The sequence below is a fragment of the Ostrinia nubilalis genome, chromosome 21 (genome assembly GCF_963855985.1).
Source record: "Ostrinia nubilalis chromosome 21, ilOstNubi1.1, whole genome shotgun sequence".
NCBI lineage: Eukaryota > Metazoa > Arthropoda > Insecta > Lepidoptera > Crambidae > Ostrinia > Ostrinia nubilalis.
In genome coordinates this window covers 1,192,905-1,218,234 of record NC_087108.1, presented here as the reverse complement: position 1 = coordinate 1,218,234, position 25,330 = coordinate 1,192,905, and the positions used below count along the sequence as shown (strand labels likewise).

Genomic DNA, 25,330 nt, shown 5'->3' with positions numbered 1-25,330 from the left:
CAAGCAGACGTCTAAAAAAGCTAATTTACCCTTGTTAGGAATTTTAAATTGAGAGGTTAGTAACAAAATTTTAATGAATTAATTGCTCTCGCCATCCATCGCGCTTGATGGCACCTAGACGCCGAATCTTATTTTTTCTATCTGTCAGAGAAAGCTCTCGTCAGTATTTACGTGCCTTTTTCTAATAAATATGTAATGCAAATTCATTTCATGCCTTCAAACAGAACTACCAAAACTACTCCATTAGAGGGAACTTTGAACCGGTAATTTGATGTTTTATAGCCCACCCTATTAAAAATATTCCTTTTTTTTAGAACTGTGTAATTGCACTGACATGTTGGCTGAATGAAAATAATGCATTTACGAATTAAACAAACAAGTAATAATAGGCACTTCGATACTTTACCTCCCGCGCGGCCAAGTAAAAAGTACTGACATTATCGATGCAAGTCGGCACGGGTTGCCGTGGTTCTAGGTATACAAAATTTTATATATTATTGTTTTGACACGATTTAAACATAATTAGAGGGTATGCGTTGAAAAAAAAAGACTTTGATTTTTTTGGGACACCCTAGTGTGCACTCATGGATAATTTAGCGTGTACCGATAATACTCAAACATTCGCGGAAGAATGAAGGGGCGCGTCTTCGTGGATGAAACGATCTACTTACGTTTTTATTCAGTCGCAGCTTAAAGCTGTCCTTGTATCGCTGGCCTCAGAAATAAAGATTCCACCTCTATTATTTACCTACGTATATTACCTTGTCATTACATAGGATATTAAACATATAGTATATTAAATACCTACCACCAAGGCCGCCTAGCATGCCTAATGTAAATTAGGTGATAAGAGAACGCATGTACTGATAAGCAGAGGATGAGCGGGTAGAATTAACTGCGAAAACAAACGCTTAGGCTGCGTTTCCACCAAAGATGTGCGAGGTAAATGAAGCGATACTATTGGTTCTCTACAAACACATCACTCGCTATAGATGGTCATCCACGAAGACGCGCCCCACCATTCTTCCTCATTGAGTGTTATCGGGACACGCTAAATTATCCACGAGTACACACGCACACTACAATAATGACGCTCGGATCCAACTTCCCGCACCCCGCGCTTCCCTCGACCAAAAATTGGTGGGGCGCGTCTTCGTGGATGAAACGATCTATACGCATCCTCGCACATCTCTGGTGGAATCGCAGCCTAAATTCGTTGCTATCGTGGCGCGTAAAATAATAGGGTAAATGTAACACATTATTATGCAATTAAAATTACGTAAACGTATATTCCGGGTTTTATCAGGTGGTTAGAATTTAGACTCTCAATCCGGAGTTTAAATTTGTATTGAATTAAATTAGAAAACACTGTAATTTAACTTGGTTGACTTAGGTAGTCTTACCCCAGTTCGATTTTATTGTCTCTAACCAGTAAAGTTATGTTCCAATAGATGATAAAAAAATTGCAATAGACACCTTTTTATAATTGTTCATGTGTTAAAGATAACTAATTTCTGCTCGTGTGGATATTGGCCTATCAAGGAAGATCTCTCCTTCAAGACAGCAACATTATAAATTTTGGATTTCCCACGCAATCTTTAATCCTCTAATTCTCCTTCAAATTGATTTAGGGAAACAAGCATGTCCGTTTTCAAAAGTTGAATTAGGTACATAATAATATTTAAAACCAAAATTCATCAAAATTCCTACAACAATCGATCGAGAAATACGTAACAAACGACTTTTGGCTTATTATTATATTATCTTCACCGTTACATAAGAGATAGCCCCTATATTATTGCAGATAGCCTATGGCCTATTGGCCTGTGGTATCTTTATTATGAATGGAGCTAATTATAGACGAGCGGCGCGCGCGCATAGCAATACGTATCATATCAATTGTTTCATAATAAATTGTTACGCGCCGAAGAATTTCGGTCGCAATGCTTGGAAGAATCGTTTGACGTAATACAATATTTAAACATATTACGAGTGTGTATAATTTTAAAAAAATTTTTTACTCGTACCGGACAATAATCTACCGGTATTGATAATGCAATTCGGAGTAGGTAGTAACTCTTTAGGGTAATGTTCCCGTCTCTCGTTCCCACCGCTGCAACTCCTGTGTAGCCAGGATCTACAGCTTGACCGCCAATAAAAACCCAACCAGTGAAGGTCAAGTTGTCCCGGAGAAAGTTAAACTGTCATTGCTACTTTTTAGAGAATTCTCGGTATTTTCAAAAGTATCTATCGGGTGATTTTGGGTTCATATAAGATTTCCATGTGTATAAGCAGTTCCGAATTAAAATTGCGTCACATTGCGTGCGTTTACCCAAAATAACTTCAAATCACGTAAACAAAATGCGCAGAAACATAATGACGATTAAATCGCTCACAGCTCACAACAAACGAATATGGTGTTCGTTTTTAGCAACCTTTACGGGTCTGACTCGCAATCGACTAAATTAGTTGTGGAGAAATGACCGTAACTTGGTATTTGGTAGTAATGATCTTAAGTTCTAAGCCATAATGATTTGCTTTCAGTGTTTCTATTTTCATCCTCAACGAGGAAGCTGCTGGTAAGTGATGATCAGGCCGAACGAAGGTGGAATATATTGAGAGCAAATCGTTATGGTTTAGTCGTTATCGACGGATATGGCCTAAAAAGCATAATACCAAGTCAATTAAGAGAACAATCAGGTTTTTCTGCTATTTTTATTTAAACAATAATGATTCGAGCTACGCTTGATCGCTTCTAACTGAAGTGATATTTTTAGTAATGTACGAGAAATTCTCTTATTGTATACTGGAGAAATTCAGCAAGTTAAATATCGTTGTTGACTCCATAAACACTTACGCCCGAATTCACAAACGATACTTGCTTAAGTGACGCAGCAAATCGAACGCACAGCGTTGAATAGAGCTCTGTGATTGGTTCGTGTGTCACCCTGTGCGTCCACGCGCACTGTGAGACCTCATCGTTCGTTCGTTTCAGCCAAATGACGTCCACTGGACAAAGGCCTCCCCGAGTACCTAATGTGAGACCTCTTAGCAATGTTTGTGAAAGATTGAGATAGAACCTTTGCATTGACCTTTTTGGACAAGAGGACGGTCCACTCAGTCTATTTCGACTCGACAACCTGTCAATTGGATGGTTGACACCATTTACAAACAAATTCATGGCACAAGTGCACAACTTCTTCAAAAACACTTTATTTCCGACCTTGAAGATCCAATTACTGAATTTACTGTAAAATTAGATTTTTTGATGCTTTGAAATCAATAATAGTCAATCGAGTTGTCGGACAAGTGGCAACGAAATCTTTGGAAGAATCGTGTTTTGGCAGCTCATAAAACAAGTATCAATACAGTGTGAGTCACGTTAAAGTGTACATATGAAAATAGATAAAACTAGACCTATTTTTATCGACAAAAAAGAGGTCAAAATTTTTTTGAGATTTTTTTTTAATTTTTTATAGAATTTTTTTTCTTTTAATTACTTATTGTAAAGAAAACGTAATAACTTTTAAACTAAGCGGTATATCCTGATAAAATAAAAACAATAATAATGCTAAATAACAGGCAATACTGAAAAAATACAAAAAATACCCAGAAAATGCCAACAAATAATAAAAAATGAGACTTTTTGAAAAAAAAACTGCTTAAAAATTCGTATTTTTTTGGTTATTTGATAAATTTCTCAAAAAAATGCCCCTATAACAGGTGGTTTTTATTACTTTGTATTATTTTCTATCGTATTATCTTTGTAAAACCAAAAATCGCATGTCTCTATCCCTATCACAACATTTGCTATGATCGTTTGAACAAAGGCCTGCCACAACATTATTCTCCGCTACAGGTAGAGACAATTTTAATTTTAACTAAAATGCTTATTTTACTTCGAAATCTTTTATTTTTATTTGCAATCTAACTTGTCTTTATCAAAATTACAAATCTAGAGCCATATTCAGTTTCGTTGTTAACGAAGCGTTGAATGGCGCGCCCGGAGAGGCTTAGTTCAAACAATCATTGCAAACGTTGTGATAGGGATAAAGACATGCGATTTTTGGTTTTACGAAGGTAATACGATAGAGAATAATACAAAGTAATAAAAACCACCAGTTATAGGGGCATTTTTTGGAGAAATTTATCAAATAACCAAAAAAACACGAATTTTTAAGCAGATTATTTTCAAAAAATATCATTTTTTATTATTTGTTGGCCTTTTTTTGTGCATTTTATGTATTTTTTTAGTATTGATTGTTATTTAGCATTATTACTGTTTTTATTTTATCAGGATATACAGCTTAGTTTAAGAGTTATTACGTTTTCTTTACAATAAGTAATTGGAAGAAAAAAAATTCTATAACAAAATAAAAAAAAATCTCAAAAAAATTTTGACCTCTTTTTTGTCGATAAAAATAGGTCTAGTTTCACCTAATTTCATATGTACACTTTAACGTGACTCACACTGTATAATTGATAGATGGTTTTAACTTCCCATATAACTGGCCATTAAGGTCAATGAAAAAAAAACTACGTAAGTGTTGTATAAGATAAGAAAAAACTGATAATTGAAACAAACCGGACTCCTCAAACCCCCATCAGGTCTTTCAATGTTAAAATCTTCAGTTTTTTTATCAGTGCATGGGAGAAATAAAGAGGAGGTGGACCGACGACCTCATAAAGGTAGCAGGAAGGCGCTGGATGCAGGCCGCTGCCAACCGCACGATGTGGAAATCATTGGAGGAGGCCTATGTTCAGCACTGGACGTCCTGTGGCTGAAATGATGATTTTCAGTGCAGATGGGACATTATGTCATGTGAAATCTTTTAAAGACGACTGTTCATCCAGGAATTTCGATCTAATTACTATCAATTTCATTCATATTGTAACACTACCCGACAACTTCGTTACGAACGAGTTGTAAATCGCTATCATATTCCGATTTACATAACGTCCCCGCCGGATATTCATATTACCTAATGGACGCAGTCGCACGCGCAGATGCACTAACGTGCTGTTGCGCGTGTCTTTAAATGCCGGTCACAGACATGTACATTATGTGTCGTGTACAAATGTTTATAGAAAGATTTTTAAAATTTGAAAATGTTTACTCTTTTCAATTATGATTTCCCATAATACACGTTTAGTAAATATCTTTGAACAGTTTTTTCAAAGAACATAAAAGACGACGGTTACGTTGAGAGTACGCAAAATACCTTTTGAACAATTTTCCACAAATATTTGCCAACTAATTTTCTGTTGTGGTAGCACACAATAAAGTTCACCTTTATCACGAAAGAAGAAGACATTGACAGCTCTTGAACTAAGTTCAAACTCGTTTAGTTTATGTGAATGGTGAAACTCCACCCTAATTCGAAGCTGTTCCTATCACAGCCTCTGGGGGACACTACCACGAAACAGGTAAAGACTGACAGTTGTTTGTTCAGAGTAATCTACTGATACGCTTCTGACCAACACACTTTAATCGCTGTTCTGTATCATAGCCTGGTGGGATACTAAAGCCTGGTCTGTGAGCACGTAGAATTTTGTCCAATGACCACAAACTACCCATCTTTATCGCTCGCGCGTAATTATATTGCTGTCGCGACTGTGCGACGGGCGCCGGCAGTGAGTGTGCGAGCGCGACAGCGACATAATTACGCGCGAGCGATAAGGATGGGTAGCTTGGGGTCATTGGACAAAATTCTACGTGCTCACAGACCAGGCTTTAGCACGAAACAGATAAAGCTTGTCAGTTCTACGTTCTACTAAAGGAAGCTATCCTTGTGAAACCGACTTACTTGTCTTCAGGGTTGAGGGTGCTGACGAGGTTGGTGGCGACGCTCAGCGAGACCACGTTGCACACCGCCAGCGCGAGCATAGTCGTCCGGGAGTGCGTCTGCAACAATCATAAGCTTCATCGTCATACCTCATCAGGACAACCCTCACTATTTTAGTAGTATATAGGTAGAGGCAAAAGTGAGTTTTGGATCTATACTCCCCACGCAGCCAGATTAAAGCCCGGTCTGTGAGCACGTAGAATTTTGTCGCGACTGTGCGACGGGCGCGCCCGCAGTGAGTGTGCGAGCGGGACAGAAACATAATTACGCGCGAGCGATAAGGATGGGTAGCTTGGGGTCACTGGACAAAATTCTACTTGCTCACAGACCAGACACGACCAGACTTTAGTTGGAGAGACCTGATATTCGCACTTTTTACCTAAAACAACCGTCTCCTAATTGGATTGTCTGGAAGAGATCGCTTCCTAGAGATAAAAAAGCGTAAATTGATACCGTTTCAATTTTATATTCCTTTCATTTTTGTTGGTTTGTGTTGTGCAAAGAGTAGGTATATTTTTTGTGGATGTTTACTTTCTTCTTAGGAATCCGTATATAAAACAACAAGGTGAAATGTTTTTTCATAGTAAACTAGCATTAAAAAACTGTATGTATCCGAATTCCTTGTTTATTCGATTACCTACGGTGTTTCGTCATGGCTCAGCTGGCCCCATTGGGTGTAATCGATACTCGACCCTGTTATGTTCACTAATTGACCTAACCGTCTATGGCGTTATCTGACGCCTCTGATTAACACCTTGGTTGGCTTTTAAATAAATAAATAAATATCCTTGGACATTTTAAGCGTCATCTTGTCCTTATAAAGGTGCTCCCTCACCGGAAGATGTAGAATATTATAGATTCGATTGCATTACAGTACATCACATTCTATTTCCTTTTCCTCCCTCACTTATGTAATGCTCGAATCTGTAACGTTACAGTACACGCGAATCCTCCCGATGGGGAGCATCTTAATGAAGCATACGCGTAGTTTGTTATAAACCAGACAGCGGATAAAATCTATACTTTTTTAACACATCCAGGGTTAACAGAACAAGACCACACAAAAAGATAGAATACACGCAAAAGTTTGTGTAGTGGGGTAATCGAACCCGCAACCTTTAGCACGCCAATCATTAGACCACAGTGTAGCGGAAGAATACTTTTGTTAAAAAATCTTCAATGCTACTTATCGCTTTACTGACAACATTTAGCTAAGCACAACAAAGAAGAATAAATGATGACCTACTAAACAATATTAATAAGTCTTTCCTTTTCATAAAGGTTAGAAAAGAAAAATGTGTCATGAAACATCGATAAAAGAAATAGCAGTGTCGTCTTTCGCTCAGCAATGCGTAGAAAATACCAATCACATGTATAAAAAGGCTACATCGAGTGTCGGCAGCTGCGCACATATTTGACCGAGTGTCCTATGACCTACTTGACCCCAAGCTACCCTTAGAAAGGTCAAGGTCATCACCAAACAGCAAAACCAATTTTCGCATTTATTAAATTAGAAGGCTGTATGGCGAGACGTTTCGGGATATCATGTCGCAGTCATCTATACTGACTTATAATAAATCTGTAGAGAGGTCAATTCTGTACATGAAATATATTTTCAAAATAACTATCAGGGGGTGATTAGTGATCGATACTGATGCCAAAAATGCAATCAGTAATATTTTTGTCTGTCTGTCTGTCTGTCCGTCTGTATGTTCCTTATAGAAACAAAAACTTCTCGACGGATTTTAACGAAACTTGGTACAATTATTCTTCATACTCCTGGGCAGGTTATAGTATACTTAGGAATTCCCACGGGAACGGGAAATAGCGGGAAAATCCTTTTGTATGAAAAATCTAAACCGCTTAAGTTTGATGCTTGAAATTTGGCATGCAGGTACCTTAGTAAACTTAAAGCTTAGTTACAATAGGATATTGCAAAATTCCCACGGGAACGGGAGTTAGCGGGAAAAAACATTTGTATGAAAAAATCTAAACCGCGTAAGATAGATGAACGGGATCCACGCGTACGAAGTCGCGGGCGGCCGCTAGTGTATAATATAACATTTTATTTCCTACAGTCAGCGTCAAATAGTTCGTGACACCCAAAGTAGCCAAAAATCGCAACACGTCTTTGGAATAAAGTTGTATTGTACCTACTTATTGGCCACCAACCCCTACTTTCCGCTGGTGTCGTAAGAGGCAACTTAGGGACTACACATCAAACAGAGAACGGGCAACAGCGCTTTCTGAAAAACGTCAATATTTTAAACTGCGATCTCCAACCCGCCTGCCAAGCGTGGGGATTATGGCAAAATACCATACATGTATTACATTTTTACAAAAGAACAGCATAAGATGACACAGTGTTTACTTTGGTGAGTCTATAGGTAGTCCATGTAGGTAGGTAATGCTGTAATAATAAATGTGATGCAAATTCAATGTAAGTAGGCAAGAGAACAGGTAGGTACCTATTAGTTGATGAGATAGATTTGGAAGTGAAGTTTATTATTAGTTTTATGACTGTGTTAGTCATATTATAATAATTATCTTAGGTATTCTTTGGAACAATAACAACGCCTGTAAGAAATATTTAAATAATGATCAAATAGAGGCTTAGTTCACGTTAATACAGAATGACGTAAGCAAAGTAATTTCTGACATAACAGTGAGCTTCATGTTGAGTCATGGTTTTACTATTTTTTAATCGTTTTATAAATAAATAAGCGTAAGATAGCACACTTCATGGTCTCTAACCTTGTGTAGGAAAGAATCCGGAATCCCCACTCTATTAATATAAATGCGAAAGTAACTCTCTGTTACGCTTTCACTCCTAAACCACTGAACCGATTTTGATGAAACTTGGTATAGAGATAGTTTAAGTCCCGGGAAAGGACATAGGATAGTTTTTATCTGTCTGATCAAACCGTCTCGACCAAAGGGGCACGCAATCCTCATCACGCATTGGTTCCCGCTGAAAACCTGCTTCTCGACATGACGTTTGTGTCATTTCATGTCGCGATTTTTGCTGAGCGGGCGCCTGTTCAGCATATTTTTTAGATAATCATGTCTACTCTTGCTTTGTCCGCCACATTGTGCTGAATAAAGATTTGCTTATTCTTATCCCGGTCTTTGAAACAAAGATAAGTTTTTCGATAGACGATATAGAAGACGATAGTTTTTTTGTAACTGACAAAATTTCACGCGGGAAGACGCGGGCATAAGTTAGTAGATAAAATAGGAAATCTTCTTTCATTCAGCTTATAATGAACCCGACCAAACGTATGACCCACTGATTCAAATTATAATATTTATAATTTCGCGTGGCCCTTGATAGATCTTCCTACAACATAACGAAATGCCAGACTAGTGATTTCGGCGGGAGCGCCACCCCACGCAACGGCTGTAGAATTTAGATTTGACCTAATTGGGGAAAAAACACGAAATTCGGCGCACCACGTCACGCTACTGACAAATCGTAGGTACAAGATGAGTAAACAGCACTTACAAGCCAACTATGTACTTATTTTACAAAAAAAGAGCCTTTGAACAAAAGTCATAATATAGTACCTACTAAACACTGTGTCATCTTATGTGATTGTAATACAGGGTGTCCCAAAAACAATGGATAACCCTGTAACCATCGATAGGCCTCGCCATGGTCTCCCTAACGTCCAATTTTGACCCCAGTAAAAATATCACCGTTTTCAAGATTTTTAAGTTTTTGTGCATTTTTAGAAAATTGCCACCTGCGATTACTTTTTCTCATGCCATTTCTACAAATGAGGATACTTTTCAATCTAGTTTTTTTCCTTATCACAAGGGATAGTTGGGCTATCAAAAGAAAAGATTAAAGTTCAACAAACTAGTTTAAAAGTATGAAAATTTTAAGAAATTGCAGAGAAGAAGGAAAAATTAATTCATTGTCTTGCACTTCTGATCAGCCGTCGTGTAAAAAAAATGTAGGAAGACCATCGTGCCCATTACCTTGAAAACTTCCTTGGTTAATTGAAATTCTAAAAAGGTATCACAAGCCTATGTATTCTGTATTATTTTTATCTTATGGCTACTTGAATAGCAACTAGTATGAAAATTTCAAAAATGAGTTTTTCTCGTAATAGTTAAACTAGGACTGCATAGTGGCATTAAATACAAATGGATAATTTTTAGCGTAGGAATTTTAATAAAGCAACATTTTATCATCATCATCATCATCATTTCAGCCATAGGACGTCCACTGCTGAACATAGGCCTGTACCCCAATGATTTCATAATGACCGCTTGGTAGCGGCCTGCATCCAGCACCTTCCTGCTTACCTTTATGAGGTCGTCGGTCCACTTTGTAGGTGGACGTCCTACGATGCGCTTTCCGGTACGTAGCCTCCACTTTAACCCTGCGTTAGGGAGACCATGGCGAGGCCTATCGATGGTTACAGGGTTATCCATTGTTTTTGGGACACCCTGTATGTGCTCATCATCATCATCTCAGCCATAGGACGTCCACTGCTGAACATAGGTCTCCCCCAATGATTTCCATATAGCGCGGTTGGTAGCAGCCTGCATCCAGTGCCTTCCTGCTACCTCCATGGTGACAGTACAGCAAGATAAACACTTGTGATTGTAATAGGGTGATATTTTGCAGCAAACATGTAGTATGTTGCGCGTCTGTCTGTACATCGAAAGTATTTCCTTCTCGCGTTTCGACGACGACAGTGCAGTGGTTTCCCGAAGAAATCCTTTGTGGGGTGCCGTAATGCAGAAATATTTCTAACTAGCTTTCCGCCCGCGGCTTCGCCCGCGTGGAATTTTGTCTGTCACAGAAAAACTTTATCGCGCGCGTCCCTGTTTCAAAAACCGGGCTATCCTAATATGTCCTTTCTCGGGACTCAAACTATCTCTGTGCCAAATTTCATCAAAATCGGTTCAGTGGTTTAGGCGTGAAAGAGAGACAGACAGAGTTACTTTCGCATTAAATTGACACAATTTTTGTATCAGTATTAACAATTAATCAGACTGGTTTAGTTAAAAAAATTAACTCACCAAAAAATCAAACAGCATCATAACATAAGATATCAAAACTATAATAAAACAATCACAAAATGACAACTCAAAGTACAAATTACTAATGATACATTACAAAATGACTAAATCATGCTATACATACAGGGTGTAGACTGTTTGGGAAAACTAAAACAGAGTTCAGCAGAGCTGACTAAGTAAAAAACTGATGATTATTATTATATTTCATGTTTTTGTTTTATCAATAGAAATCTTATTGAATTTTAAAGCAAAATATCACTAGTGATGTCTTAAGTCTTCGAAATAAACAAAAGTTCAAGTTTTATGATTTGTTATTTTTTAACTTATTTCTTACATCCTGTATGTTTTGATATAGAAATCAACTAAATAATTTGGTATGGAATTTAGTATCCATTACAGATAACATCTGTGTAAATTATTATTATTCAAATAACAATCAAATGTAATCAAATTCTAATAATAGACTCATCATTTGGATAGTCATAAGTTTGTTCGTAAACAAAATTTCTAATTGGAATTTATGATCGTGTTTTGAAAAATGATTTTATGCTGTTTCTATAAATAAATCTCAACAACTCTTAACACTTAAGGACTCGCGCCTTCATTTGTAACATCCATACTCGCTACCAGGTGCGCTGGACCCAGTAGATAAAATCCTATGTATTTTTCAGAAACACTTAATAAAAGTCAAAAATACTTTATTAGAAGGATAATACGATATAAACAAAGACAATAGTAAACCAAATAGTAATATTTATTGCCTTTTTCTAAAATAACAACTTATTTAAGAAATTGAAGGTTTTTTGGTAAAATTAAGGTTATTTTTGAAAATTTCTGTAATAAATTATTTAAAAAAATGCCTTGTATATTTTCGTAATGTACTATGATTTGCCTACTTAAACTAATTAACAATTAATGAGAAATAAGTATAGAACATTAAAAAAATCACTTTATTTACCGGGTCCAGCGGACTTAAAAACACCTTTTTCGTCTGTAGCACTCACATACAGTGGGCTATTTGTCGAGTACGACCGCTATTGTCCGTGCTACAATGTCGTAGAAAGGTACTAAGAGCGACAACATCGCAAACGTCAAAACTTAAAAGTTATTACACAAAAATTGAAGGACTGGGTCCGTTAGACCCATTAGCGAGTCCTTAAGTGTTAATATTGGAATTAATTTACATGTATTGAGACTTGGTTAGAACTTCAGTTTGCTGTGTTTGTGTCTATTATATATGACTTAACATGTATTATGTGTAAAAAATTACCCAATTCTTTAACAGAGTAAAATTATTCCACATATTCCCATAACATACACACATTTAAGTACAATGAAAGACATTATTACAAATAACAATAATTATTCATGACATTACAGTGTCTTTTATGTTAAAACAGCTGCCTTTGTTTGAGCTTTGTGTGTTTTCATATCTTTTTGACATTAAAAAAGTTCAAGATAAAAATATTATGGAGATATTCTAAACAACATCTCTGCAGCAGAAGCTCTTACACTATCAATAAGGATTCTGAGAGGTCAAATCCATTGAATAAACAATAACTGACACTTGAATGGATGAAGAAAAGGATTCAATTATGTTGACCCATATTTATTTATTTATTTATAGGTACAACAACAGAATACAATCTCAAACATTTATATTAATATGAATCATTAAGTACTTATGTAAACAGAGAGGTATAATATGTGGCCTAAAACTACTCAAACCATTTAGTAATGGTGTTATCAATGGTGTGATGTTCTCTAGGGTAATTTATGTATCGCTGGTAAATCTCACATTATATTTACAGTTAGAAACTTAGGTAAATGAATAAAATTTAAATAAAAAGATCAAAAATTACTCAATTTAACAAAACAATGTAATTGTGTTTGTTTAATTTCAATAAAAATTATTGTCTAGTTTGATGCACAAGCACACTTGCAGGAAATACAAGTTAAAATATGAGACACACTTGATTCAAGCAAGAATCCCCAAATGAAGAACCAAAATACTTAAAATAATTTACCGGCGTGACGACGTAAAAACGCAAAACTAAAATCCATGACGCAGTAAGTTCTGCTAATTATTAAACGTACACTAACTACTAAAAGTTAATCGGAATAAAATAAATACTCAAACCGGAGTTACGATTCGCGATGTTCACAGACATGTTCACAGACATGTTCACAGAAATAATATTTTTTTAACTTAATTTCTAAAAACTTACCTTGCAAATTCCGAAATCCATTTTAATAAGTTATGTGTCTCACTAAATAACAAGAAATAAATTAAAACATTGTAGAATATACAACGCAAATTATGAAATAACAGCAGAATAATAGCAAGCAGACACCACCTCACAAATTTTCAATTTTTTTGAAAAAGATCTGTCAAATTTCACGAATGTCAAAAAACAACCACAGATTAAAAATAATGATCGGTATGTATTCGATGCGTTCATTTCAAGATTTCTAAATGTAATGCAATGTATATATCTACGACTTTTTTCAATAATTAAAAGTAAAACATCTAACATCATGACTAACGGTATTTATCAGCATACCTACATTTAATCAACATTTTCCTGTTCAAATTATCATTTGTCATATTTTTCAAAATCCAATTACCCACATTCTTACAAATTAAATAGAGCAACAGCATTTTTTCGAAGAGCAAGTGAGATATTTATTTTAAATCTAAAGTATTAACCTTTTTATTTTTATTTTATAAGGATTTAAGTTAATTTATTTAAGTCATGAACATGGAAGTCGACGTCACTGGGGTAAGTAGTGTATTGAAATTATATTTTTTTGACTAGCATGGCACGGCAGCGTACCTCTCGAGTCTCCTTCACTATTACCTAATTATTTATTTTATTATATTCTAATATCCCTAAATCAACTAATCAAGAATATTTCACGAATGGGAGTTGAAAAAGAATATTATTTTATTACAGGAAATCAAGCGACACAACAGCTTTACGAGTCCCAATATAAAGAGACCGCCTGTGGCTAAGAGACTGGGAAGAGAGCGTTGTCACAGCTACACTCACACTCCTGACAAAAAGCCAACATTACAGTCTCGGCAGTCAGATTCTCGTTTGGGGGTTCCAAAAGTAAGTTATAATCATAAACTTATTCGCCATAATATTTTGTTGACTTCATCCTTTATTAGTATTAGCAAAAGCGTAGTTCAGAATCTCTTCTTTATTACTAACATGGGATTCTGAGACCCAAGATAAAAAATTCGGCATCATTTTATCGCACTACGCGGTCAAAAAGACATGGAAATGTTATTAATAATAACATTTCCATGTCTTTTTGACCATACATATTTGCCCACGATTATACATTATAAGTTATTATAAACGTATAAATCGTGGGCAAATATACATCGTGTTCCAAAAATTCAACGCTGAATTTTGTATGTATGGATGTAAAAGTCCTTTGAATACATAAACTGTTATAACAAAATTAATAGGTACCTACTCATTCAAGTTCAAATATTAAATACACTAAACTAAAAGCTTTTAGCTACCTCGCTCTTTTAAGCGAAACAGAAAGTGCAAACAAAGCTTACCGAAGTTACCGATATAAATATTTGCTTGTGTTATATTAATTAATGGCCTCAACTCTAGTTGCGTAATCTTAAATTCAATTTTGAAAAAGTTCTAGGCCTAGAAATCTGCTTTGGGCTTAGATTAATAAATCAAATAAATTAATCTAAGGCTTTGGGATTGTACGACACCCCAGGCGACCAACGAAGGGTTAATGGGCCATTCTTAAAGGACAATGACCAAAAATGTATGGAGTGTGGTCCAAATGTCCACCACTAACGAAACCTATGTAGTAAAATAGTCTATTAAATATTGATTCATTATAACCAAACCGCAATCAAAAATATGCTGTCAGTAAAAAGTTATGACTGAATGAAAAGTCATGTTTTTTACCTTTTCAGCCGAAAAATGTTCTTGATATCATTCTATCCATCGCACATTTTGGATTAATCTATGCATGTTATGTCATGTCGCTTAGTGTGCCGTGTTAGATTCTCGCTAAAAGAAAAAAAAATAAGCTCAGAAGAAAGACAACAATATTGGAATTATGGCCGGATGGTCGCTGCTCCGCCCCTATCGGTTGTAGGGTGATGTTATATAACCTAAAACCATCCTTGATAAATGGGCTATCCATAACAAAAATAATTTTTCAAATCGGACCAGTAGTTCCTGAGATTAGCGCGTAAACTACTACAATTTTTCATACGGTCATAACTTTTTACTGACAGCTTATTTTTTTTTTCGTCCCATACTGAAAGTTAATCTCTATTTAATGAACTATAAGCCAATATAGGTCTCATTAGTGGTGGACATTTGGACCACTTTTGGTCATTGTCCTTTGTGCCAATTTTTTTTTAAAAATTAAAGAATTTTTTTTTAAACTTTTTGCGATGTGTATCGAAAGTATAAACCAAAAGCATACTTTTGATGTATATGGACAACCTTAAAGCCCTCGGAAAGGAAACAAAATAGCCTACGTAAACACGGCTGTGACACTGCATGACACGGATGTGACAGTTTTACATTTTTACTGTAAATAATAATATTTATGTTGTTAAATTTATATAATAATAGTTTAAATTGAATAACAATAAAATACACTAAATTCGTTTCATCAACAAAGGTGTTATTTGGTAATATGTACTTTTTTCTGAACATCCAAAAATTTAATTAAAATTGAGATCAAAAATACCGTCAGGTAGTTAATATATCTACTAGATAATAAAAAAATTGACTTTTTATTATTGGCGCTATCTGATCATGCTTCCGATATGCTACCTACATGGTTTCGATATGATTTAACAAATAAGTAAATCTTAAACACAGTAGGTACCTAATTGAGTATCAAATGAGATTTCTGTAGGATTCACATAACAGTTGGTTTTGACAACTTAAACATGTTTCATAGTCACCGTACCACTAAAAATATGGTTAATAGCAATTCCTTTTAAAACAACTCCGACCACCCCTGCAGGGCCTTTACCGGGAGCTGTCTCAGTAAAATTTGATATTACTGCAGAAATGAGAAAGTGCAATAATTTTTCCTTCGTGGCATCTAGAAAATCATACTAGCGAAAAATAAGTACACTTACTAAAAGGCTACTCCTAAAAATTGCACAATACACAAAATAATTTAGCAAAACAACAAAAACTATTAAAATAATAAAAATAGAATGTCACAACCACGCGTTGTAATGTCACGACCATGTACTTAAATAGTTTGCGGTAGTGACACATTTTTAATACCATGGCCGTGACAATTTGGAACGTGTCCGATATATCCAAAAAACTATCTGTGAATTAGCAGATCTTGTGCAATTATCTGAAACTATACTGCATGAGGTACATAATTATGTTTTATACAATAGCGTGACATTGATACCTACCTTTAAAAACCGTACACGGGATGGACGTGTTATGGTTGTCCCTTTTTTCAAATAAATAGGAAATATTTTTTTGCGGCTCACTCACTACGTTCAGCCATTTGCAAATCTAATAAGATGACAATGTTACTGTTCTAAAAAAACTTAGCAAGGGATGTCAATATCAAAGATAGTTTTTTACCGAGTTACGCATATTTAAAGTGGCGCACGTGGTTGTGACACAAAAACTGCTCACACAATGTTTGGTGTTCAAAATCAAAAATGGTAATTATTATTGATATAAATTTTTAACAGTCTTATATAACATGTATTAATCTTGCATAATTACTGTAATATTTATCAAAATAACATAACATCTCTTCAGAAAAAAATATTGTATGTCCAAATCCGGGAATCTCACACTACACGGTCCGTGACATTTTGGACTTGTAACTTTTTTTTAATATTCTTCTAATAGTTTTATGATGAAAATGATATTGGGCCTAGTTAATAGAGGTATTTTACTAAGTAAATTAATATACAGTGCACTGATTTTCTTTAAAAACATATGCTATTCTTACATCTCACACAAAAATGCGTAAGAATAAGAATGGCCCTAATACATTTAGGTAGGGTCGAGGTCTCAACATAGAGTCTATCTTATTTTTGTACTACTGCTGTTTTTTATTTTGTGGCTTTCGTTAGAAGTAAGGGTGTGCAGAAATTTAGGAAAATTGCGCGTGCGCAGCATTAGAGATTAGGACACAAGTAACAGAATATTCATTCTAATGAACGCATCCACCAATCTTTTATGCTCTTTGCCACCAACTGTCATATTTGACAGCTTTTTGACATTATGCTGATGCGTTCAAGAATTTTTATTTCAAAGATCAATTTATTCGGAAATTATCCACTTTAGACAGTATTTTATAATAATTAAGATATAACAGTAAAGATAGAACAATTATTTGCATCCTAAAAATACATTTTTATATTTTTTAGTTGTTTTAAACAAGAAATATAAAATCGGCAAATGTAGTAGCTGTAGGCATTACCAAATATGGAGTTCGCTCGTTTTCCCAACCGTCCTCCCTTCAATCCTTAGTAGCTCTCAATTTTATTTTCTATTAATTATTGTGTTAATTTCAAATGATTTTATCGCATTTTCTAGTGTAAATATAATAATTTCTTCTTTTAAACAAAAGTGAGTTGTGATTCTATCTTAGTAATAATGTCAAAATATAGGTCAAAGTGGTGTATAGGTTATGTTCTAAGCAATTATTTGGATAAATGAGTATTGTTTATTGTTTTGTTGTTAACCGTGTGATTTTCCGTATTCCAGATGTCGTTTAGAGTGGTTCGTAGTTCTAAATTCCGTCACGTTTACGGGCAGGCCCTGAAACGCGAACAGTGTTATGATAATATTCGAGTGTCGAAAAGTTCATGGGACTCTACGTTTTGTGCCGTGAACCCCAAATTTTTGGCAATAATCGTCGAGTCTGCCGGAGGAGGCGCCTTTATAGTCCTGCCACACAATAAGGTCAGTGATTTTCATTAATGAAATGTATTTTTTACAGCTGTTTAAACATTTTTTTCAAGTAACTTTAACCTTTAACCGACGACGTGCGGTCTCACAGACCGCTCCGGTTTTCGAAATTTCTGGATTGCAATGTTCTGCTTACTCCCGTGTCCCGAGCGTCTCAATACCTTCGAGTTTAGTTGCCCAAACGCCATTACAGGTAGTGATTACATCGGCGAGGGCAGTTTTAATAAGATAATTCAATTTAAAGTTCAACAGCGGTCTGTGGGACCGCACGTCGCAGACTACGTGACATTTTTGTACCATACTGAAACTTGCGTTTTTGTTTTAGACGACTCATTTTTTGTAAAAATGGTGGATCCTGGGCCACCACAACCTAGGAAAAGACATTTCCTAATGATATATTGATATTTGAACATAAAAGATGGTAGTCTGTAAAAAAATACCGCAAAACGGGTGGTAAAGCAAACAGTGACATGTATTCTAGGCTCTGACATGCTAAATCAGCCTGATGTCATTGCACCAGCTGCAAAAAAGACGTACATTTTAGTCCACCTAAATTGAAAACGAAATTTTCTTACAGGTGTTACCTATGCATACCGAAAATGCTTGGCATGCGGTAAAAAAAAATCCTGATTGTGCCTAATGTTTACCCTACGTCAAATATTTTTTGTGCATGAAATGTACGTGTCATTATTTTTATTTTGTTCATTATGTTCACTATATTTAGGAAGGAGTATAGTTTTTCTTGCTTTAATTAAAATTTTCAAGTTATATAGGTATTATTGAGCTCTAGTGTAATTTCAATGAAATTAAGGGTCAAAAAGTTTTAGCCATATTTAAATAAAAAATATACATCGATTCCTCGCAAATTATACGTATGTTTATTTGTAATACTATAATGTTCTCAAAAAATATAAAACCAATATACTTTTATACAAAAAAATATTACTTTTTGAGTAAACAGTATAGCGGTCCCACAGACCGCACGTCGCAGACGGCGTGACAAAAAAATCACGTCGTCGGTTAAAGGTTAATATTAAAACTATAGTGCCTATGACATACTTTTGTGTTATCTTTCAATAGTTTTGGTTCGTTTGCCTAATTACTCATATTAAGAGAAAGCAATTTGTAACTTTTCATTGTGTCCATGTAGTTATTTTCTGTAAAAACATAATAAAAGTCCCCTGCTGGACAAAGCCATGACTTTCTGCAGCTATAATAATCATAATCATAATCATAATAATAATAGTCAATTCTATCAATTGTATTATTTGGCCATTGCTACCATGAAGCCATTAAGATATTCTATGTAAATTAAACAAGTAATTGAATAATCTATTTGAAATCTTTTAATTAATTTGATTAAATGTTTGGGTAGGTACATAGTATTTCAAACTTCAATTTTGTCAACAATAAATAAGTTATCATTAATTAGGTACATGATTAATACAATTAATTCTTAAATCAATATTAGCCCAAAATATTCCTCATTGTATTGCCTTATCAAGTTCAGTTAGTTTATGAGAGAAAAAAATAGTTCAAGGAAAAAGGCATTTTCACTCTCTGGAATAATAAGTTTTTGATGAATGTGTGTGGACTGTCTTAATAAACCCATGATGTCGGAAAATGTCAAGTATTCAATAAAAAATTATAACAAAAATGACTTAACCCATTATAGACTGAGTTTTCTTAAAGTGTCAGATTTTTGTTTTTATGAAATATGTTCATAATTATGGTCTACTTAATGCTATACAAGCATTAAAAAAATGATTCGACCTGTAATCTAGAAAAAAAATGCTGGTACCATATGGTACCGCTAGCCGCTTACCGTGTCAGTCGGTTAAAATATAACTTTATCATGGACTTTATAAAAATAGGGTAAATTATATTTTTATTATTATTATAATATGCATTAATAAACAAGCAAATAACAGGAGTAACATTAAATGTAAAAAAAAACTGTATATTGGGTCAGCAATATTAATTTTTATCTTTGAATATTCAAAATTTTGGAATGGAGCTTGGCATTGCACGCTACACATAGCCCCACGTTACATTTTCTATACTCTAATATTGTTCGAGAGTTGCAATTATCTTGAGTTCGTTCTATAAATATCTGCTTCGTCTTGGGACCTTCATCGTCCTCCAAAACTGCCAATGTTTCATGTAAGTTACATCTAAAATAAATAATAACCCATGGTTTTGTAAAGTATAGGAAACTATTTTACTTTATCTTCCTGTATACCTTATATACCATTGAATATATCACATACTTCCCATTAAATACAGTAAAAACTAAAAATCATAAAATTATTAAAAAGACACGGTAAGCGGCTAGCGGTACCGTACGGTACCAGTAATTTTGACATACAATATTTCTCATTAATAATACCTATCGACGTAATTTTACACCATTTCACAATAAGAGCACTTATGGAGAATACAAGATTGTAACAAAATCAGTATTTCACTATCACACAAAAAAAATATGATCACTTACTTGAATGGCGCGTCAATTTTTAAGAGAAAATTTTGATGCGCTCACTTCAATCATCAATTACACACAACTGAAAAGAATAACTGTAAATTTTTATTCCTGGAAGCATAGACCATATCTATTGGCTACGACTTGCATCAATCAGAGCACTGCATCTTTTCACGTGTTAATGTATAGAGCCAAATTAAAACACACAAAAAAGTGGTACCATATGGGACCGCTAGTCTATAATGGGTTAAATTATATTCATCTTCTCATAATTAATATTTCACTTTTCTAATTTCACATACTTACTTAGTGTTATAAGTCGCTGTTATAAAATATTTTGATGAATTCTCTCTTATTAATGTGCAGCAGTTTATACTTCACGATTCACGAAGATTTCATTATGAATGTTCCGCTTATTTTTAAATCAGCATTCTTGCGTTATTTTTAATTAATTGCATTAGGTGGTCGAGGTGAATAAACTCGACCGCTTTCATGAAACGCGTTAGGAAACTTATTGTTTTGCACAATAGGTGTTGCGAACTTTGTATTGTATTGCTGATGTAATTATGTAGATACAGCCCATGTCTGTAGCCCTTTTTGTTGACCCTAATTATAGTGTCATTGTGCATTAGCTTTCGTCTATGTTATAATAATAATAATATAAGCCTTTATTCAGACACACAGAGTTTAAAATTGATTGAGTTTAATATTATTCTAATTGACACTTGTCTGTGTGCCTTTTTTGGCAAAGGCCTCCTCCAACTGTTTCCACTCTCCTCTATCTCCTGCAACTGTTGCCCATCCACCTCCAGCTGTGGCCTTTATTTCATCTACCCATCTTCTTGGTGGCCTTCCCCGTTTTCGCTTAAAATGCCTTGTGAACCAGTTCATTGTAGATTTAGACCATTTCTCTTTTCCTCTATTGTGTGTCCTGTCCATCTCCATTTCAACTTTCTGATAGTTACTGTTACATCTTTTGTTCTTGTACAATTCTTTATGGTGTATGTATGTATTCTTGTACAGTTCTATGTTATAGCATCCTATAAATAAATAAGTCAAAGTCAATCTTTATTCAGCACTTAGGCCCTTTCCAGGGCGCTTATACACTTCCCAATAGTACTGTAACTTTCATATCATCTATACCAGCAGTTCCCGAATGGTCTGTCTTGCTTTCACGCCTAAACCACTGAACCGATTTTGATGAAATTTGGCATAGAGATAGTTTGAGTCCCGGGAAAGGACATAGGATAGTTTTTAGAGATGAAACGGATATCCGGTAACTATCCGGTAGGCCGGATATCCGGCCTACATTTACTATCCGGCCGGATACCGGATAGTAAGGGAGCATTCAAGTATTACGTAACGCAATTTTTGAAGATTTTAGACTCCCCCTCCCCCCCTTGTAACGCACCGTAACGTTTTTCTGTACTCCCCCTCCCCCTCACTAAACGTTACGTAACACTCAAGTGACCATTTAACATTATGGATAGCGATTAATCACAACTTAACAGTTCGCGGGAGGTGCGATTTATTTGATGTCGAGTGTATTATAAACGAAAAGGTTTGTCAACTTGCGAGAACAAATGAAAAATGACGACCAGACTATAATACAATCGAAGGATTCCCCGTAAAACGTAAACGAAAAGGGTTGCCAATTTGGGAGTCTTAATTCCCTAAATTTTTATAAAAAAAAAAGAAACAATGTTACGTAACGTCTTGTAAGAAAGTACTCCCGCCCCTGTAACGCATCGTAACGTTTTACGAGACCCCCCTCCCCCCCAAATTGCGTTACGTAATACTTGAATGCTCCCTAACTCACTATCCGGCCGGATACCGGATTTTAAAAACTACGACAATTTCCTATTAATAAAATGAAATACATTCATCTTTGAGGTAAATATCAATAAAATGGCTTACAATAATGACGGCTTTTATTTAAAGTCCAAAAAGTTACAAAAAAGCCATATTAAGGCCTTTCAAAACAAATTTATTTATTTTTGTGGGCTATTCACTCTAATGACGAATACATAAATAGTAAATATCTGTTAATGTCGAAATATTGCCAAATAAAATAGGCGATTTTTTTCACTGATGCAGATGGTCTGATGACATGATGCAACTAATTTAATTTTTGCTATTCAATCACACACTCACGATTGCAACCGAAATTGAATTGATCTGCCCCCTAGACAAGTGACAAAATCGCTCGAATTGATCTGCCCCCTAGACAAGTGGCAAAATCTGACATTCCATTCGAACGGATTCGATTTTCGAAAAGTGTGACTAGTCTAGTCTACTAATAGACCCACTGATCGCGTTCGAAGCACCTGTGCGGCGCTAAACTCGTCACGACATGCAACGAGACAATGGGCCAACTATCCGGCCGCCGGATATCCGGCTATCTGGCCTAGCAGCTGGCCGGATATCCGGTATCCGGTATCCGGCCAAACAACTATCCGTTTCATCTCTAATAGTTTTTATCCCGGATTTTGAAACAGGGACGCACGCGATAAAGTTTTTCTGTGACAGATAAAATTCCACGCGGGCAAAGCCGCGGGCGGAAAGTTAGTTTGCTATAAGTCTGCTGCAATCCCCGCGCAAATTCGGTCTAATACATAAATGATAAAGTTAAACAACTACTTAGCTAGACAATGTCACATAACGTCACAGGCTTAATTCCGAAATCGGTTCCCTCCAGCTTTTTTGCACACAACTACTTTTGCTCCGTGAAGCGATTGCGAAATAGAATCTGTGACGAATGGTACCTCCTTTAGGGTGCCTGTTTGTTACTTATCCAAACAGTACAGTATACTTGTGATTTGCCACAAAAATGATCAATTGTACAATAAAAACAATGCAGCGACATGTATACAGCTATTGTGTGGCCGATACGGCGAACAATAAGCCACAATACCCTATTAAAGCTTGTCTATACTTTAAATAATCGCGCCGCATCGCATTGCAAATGTCAACGAATGCACTTACAAGTACAACATTAAGTTAAAACTTTAAACTTAAGTTTAAAAGTAGGGTTTATTCATTTGCTAAGTCCCATTAATGTATTTTAAACGAGTAATTAGACGCTCAATATTCATGTGTCGATTCATACTTGAATCCTATTCATTTACTTTAGAAAAGCTCAGTTCAGCTTTTGGGACATTATTGTTTTATATTTGTTTGTCATATTCGATTGATTTTTCCATTTTTTTGCTGTGCCCTACTTTCACCTAAGAATTGATAATATCACATCATCCATAGAGTCCTCTCAACTGCCATGCCTGTCCTTATAGGCGTAAATCACTGTATTGAGCTAAAATCACTTGGTTCGAGCGACTCTAAAATATTTTCCGTCAAGGTGTATACGGGGCTTATCACGGTAGCGACTATCAATGGTGGGAATACTTGTGAGGTTACTCATGGCTTAAGTAATGTAGCGTAATATGTTTTTAATTGCAACGTCATGCCATGACTCGAACTGGGCCATTTCTTTGTCAGGTGCTTTGTTATGTGTTACAACTTGCGATTTTTTTTTGCAAACTTCGCAACAGCGCCATAACTTGTTCTATTAGACTTTAGAGGCTACGCAAACGAAGTCCGATTCAATAGAAGCCGATAATCATGTAAACAAATACCTATGTCTGAGACACCGGCGTATTTGTGGTCCGTTATGATGCGATAAAACCTCTCGTTAATCGCATAATAGATAACAGCTTCTATTGAACTAGCTTTCCGCCCACGGCTTCGCCCGCGTGGAATTTTGTCTGTCACAGAAAAACTTTATCGCGCGCGTCCCTGTTTCAAAAACCGGGATAAAAACTATCCTATGTTCTTTCCCGGGACTCAAACTATCTCTATGCCAAATTTCATCAAAATCGGTTGCGAGGTTTAAGCGGGAAAGCGTAACAGACAGACAGACAGACAGACAGAGTTACTTTCGCATTTATAATATTAGTTGGGATTATGGTATAGAAACTGAGAAACTTCCATATCTTGTGTGGTTCCACATGACACCATACAATGACTCGGTTTCCAGTTATGGTGTGCCGTGTCTGTCGAGAACAAAATGTCTGCGTTTGCGCAGCCCATTAGGCCTGGTTTCCACCAAAGCGAAGAGTTGTGTTTGAATAACTAAGCAGATTTCATCATTTCCACGTCACCTCTCCGCAATTACCTCATATTCTCACCTGTGATGATAACTCAATACATGTATATGTCAACGCGAAATTGTGAACTCCGTCAGTTTATAATATAACGCGTGAGATTGTAAACCAACAGTGGGTTAGGTTACCCCTCGTGACTGGGAGACGGTGCGCAAACGCATTACGACCACCGTAAAAAAAAAAGGTTAGATTGTACAACTCTCTAAAAGGGTTAATCACAAACTAACGGATTTTACTTCGATCAAAGATAAGAAAATCTTTATTCGACACGATAAAACAAAACAAAAATTGCAGTACACCTTTCTTAAAAATAAGCTATGCTGAAGAGGCGCCCGTTCAGCAAAAATCGCGACATGACACAAACGTCATGTCGCTGGTTTTCAGCGGGAACCATTTAGCATTTGCTGCAAATAGGCTTTTTAAAGCGCTTTTACGCGTTCCACTATAATTTAACCCTGCCAGTGCTTCGTGACGGATTATAAAGAAAAAATAACCACTCAGGGTACCCACTCACCTTCCACATACCAGTAGCATATTTTTTAACACTTAGATAGAGTAGCAAATAAATCTGGATATCCTGGAGGCGTGTGCGATCCCAGTTCATGTTGCAATTGTTCCAGCGGGAATCAGATTGGGCCGCGTCCTTGCCTCGTCACGGGCTATATTTAGAGATGGTCAATTCCATGACCAGTCGCCGGGTAGTCTCAGATGTACGGGTATAATGTTTCGATTTGTATTACGACAAAAACACTAGTTTTAGGCGACTTTTTGTATGGAAATGTCATTATAAACTCGCGTGTAACTTTTTATTATTATAATAGACATCTTTAATAAGAGAGC

The 25,330-nt window shown here is 35.7% G+C and overlaps 2 protein-coding genes across 3 annotated transcripts in view; one reads left to right on the top strand and one right to left on the bottom strand.

The window, feature by feature from the left end:
- The window catches only part of LOC135082410 (uncharacterized), a 32,559-nt gene extending 19,317 nt beyond the window's left edge, over positions 1–13,242 (bottom strand). Inside the window, exons 1-2 of the mRNA XM_063977205.1 lie at positions 13,112–13,242; positions 5,808–5,905 (exon numbers count right to left, since the gene is read on the bottom strand). Of these exons, the coding sequence (XP_063833275.1) occupies positions 5,808–5,905; positions 13,112–13,132 (119 nt within the window). The 5' untranslated portion in view covers positions 13,133–13,242. The remainder of the gene's footprint in view (positions 1–5,807; positions 5,906–13,111) is intronic.
- Positions 13,243–17,210: 3,968 nt separating this feature from the next.
- LOC135082011 (coronin-6) overlaps positions 17,211–25,330 on the top strand; it is a 55,896-nt gene continuing 47,776 nt past the window's right edge. The window contains exons 1-2 of one of the 2 annotated variants that reach the window (XM_063976756.1): positions 17,211–17,506; positions 17,645–17,842. In XM_063976756.1, coding sequence (XP_063832826.1) covers positions 17,645–17,842 — 198 coding nt within the window. In that variant the 5' untranslated portion in view covers positions 17,211–17,506. The remainder of the gene's footprint in view (positions 17,507–17,644; positions 17,843–25,330) is intronic. The other variant, XM_063976757.1, reaches the window with a different exon arrangement.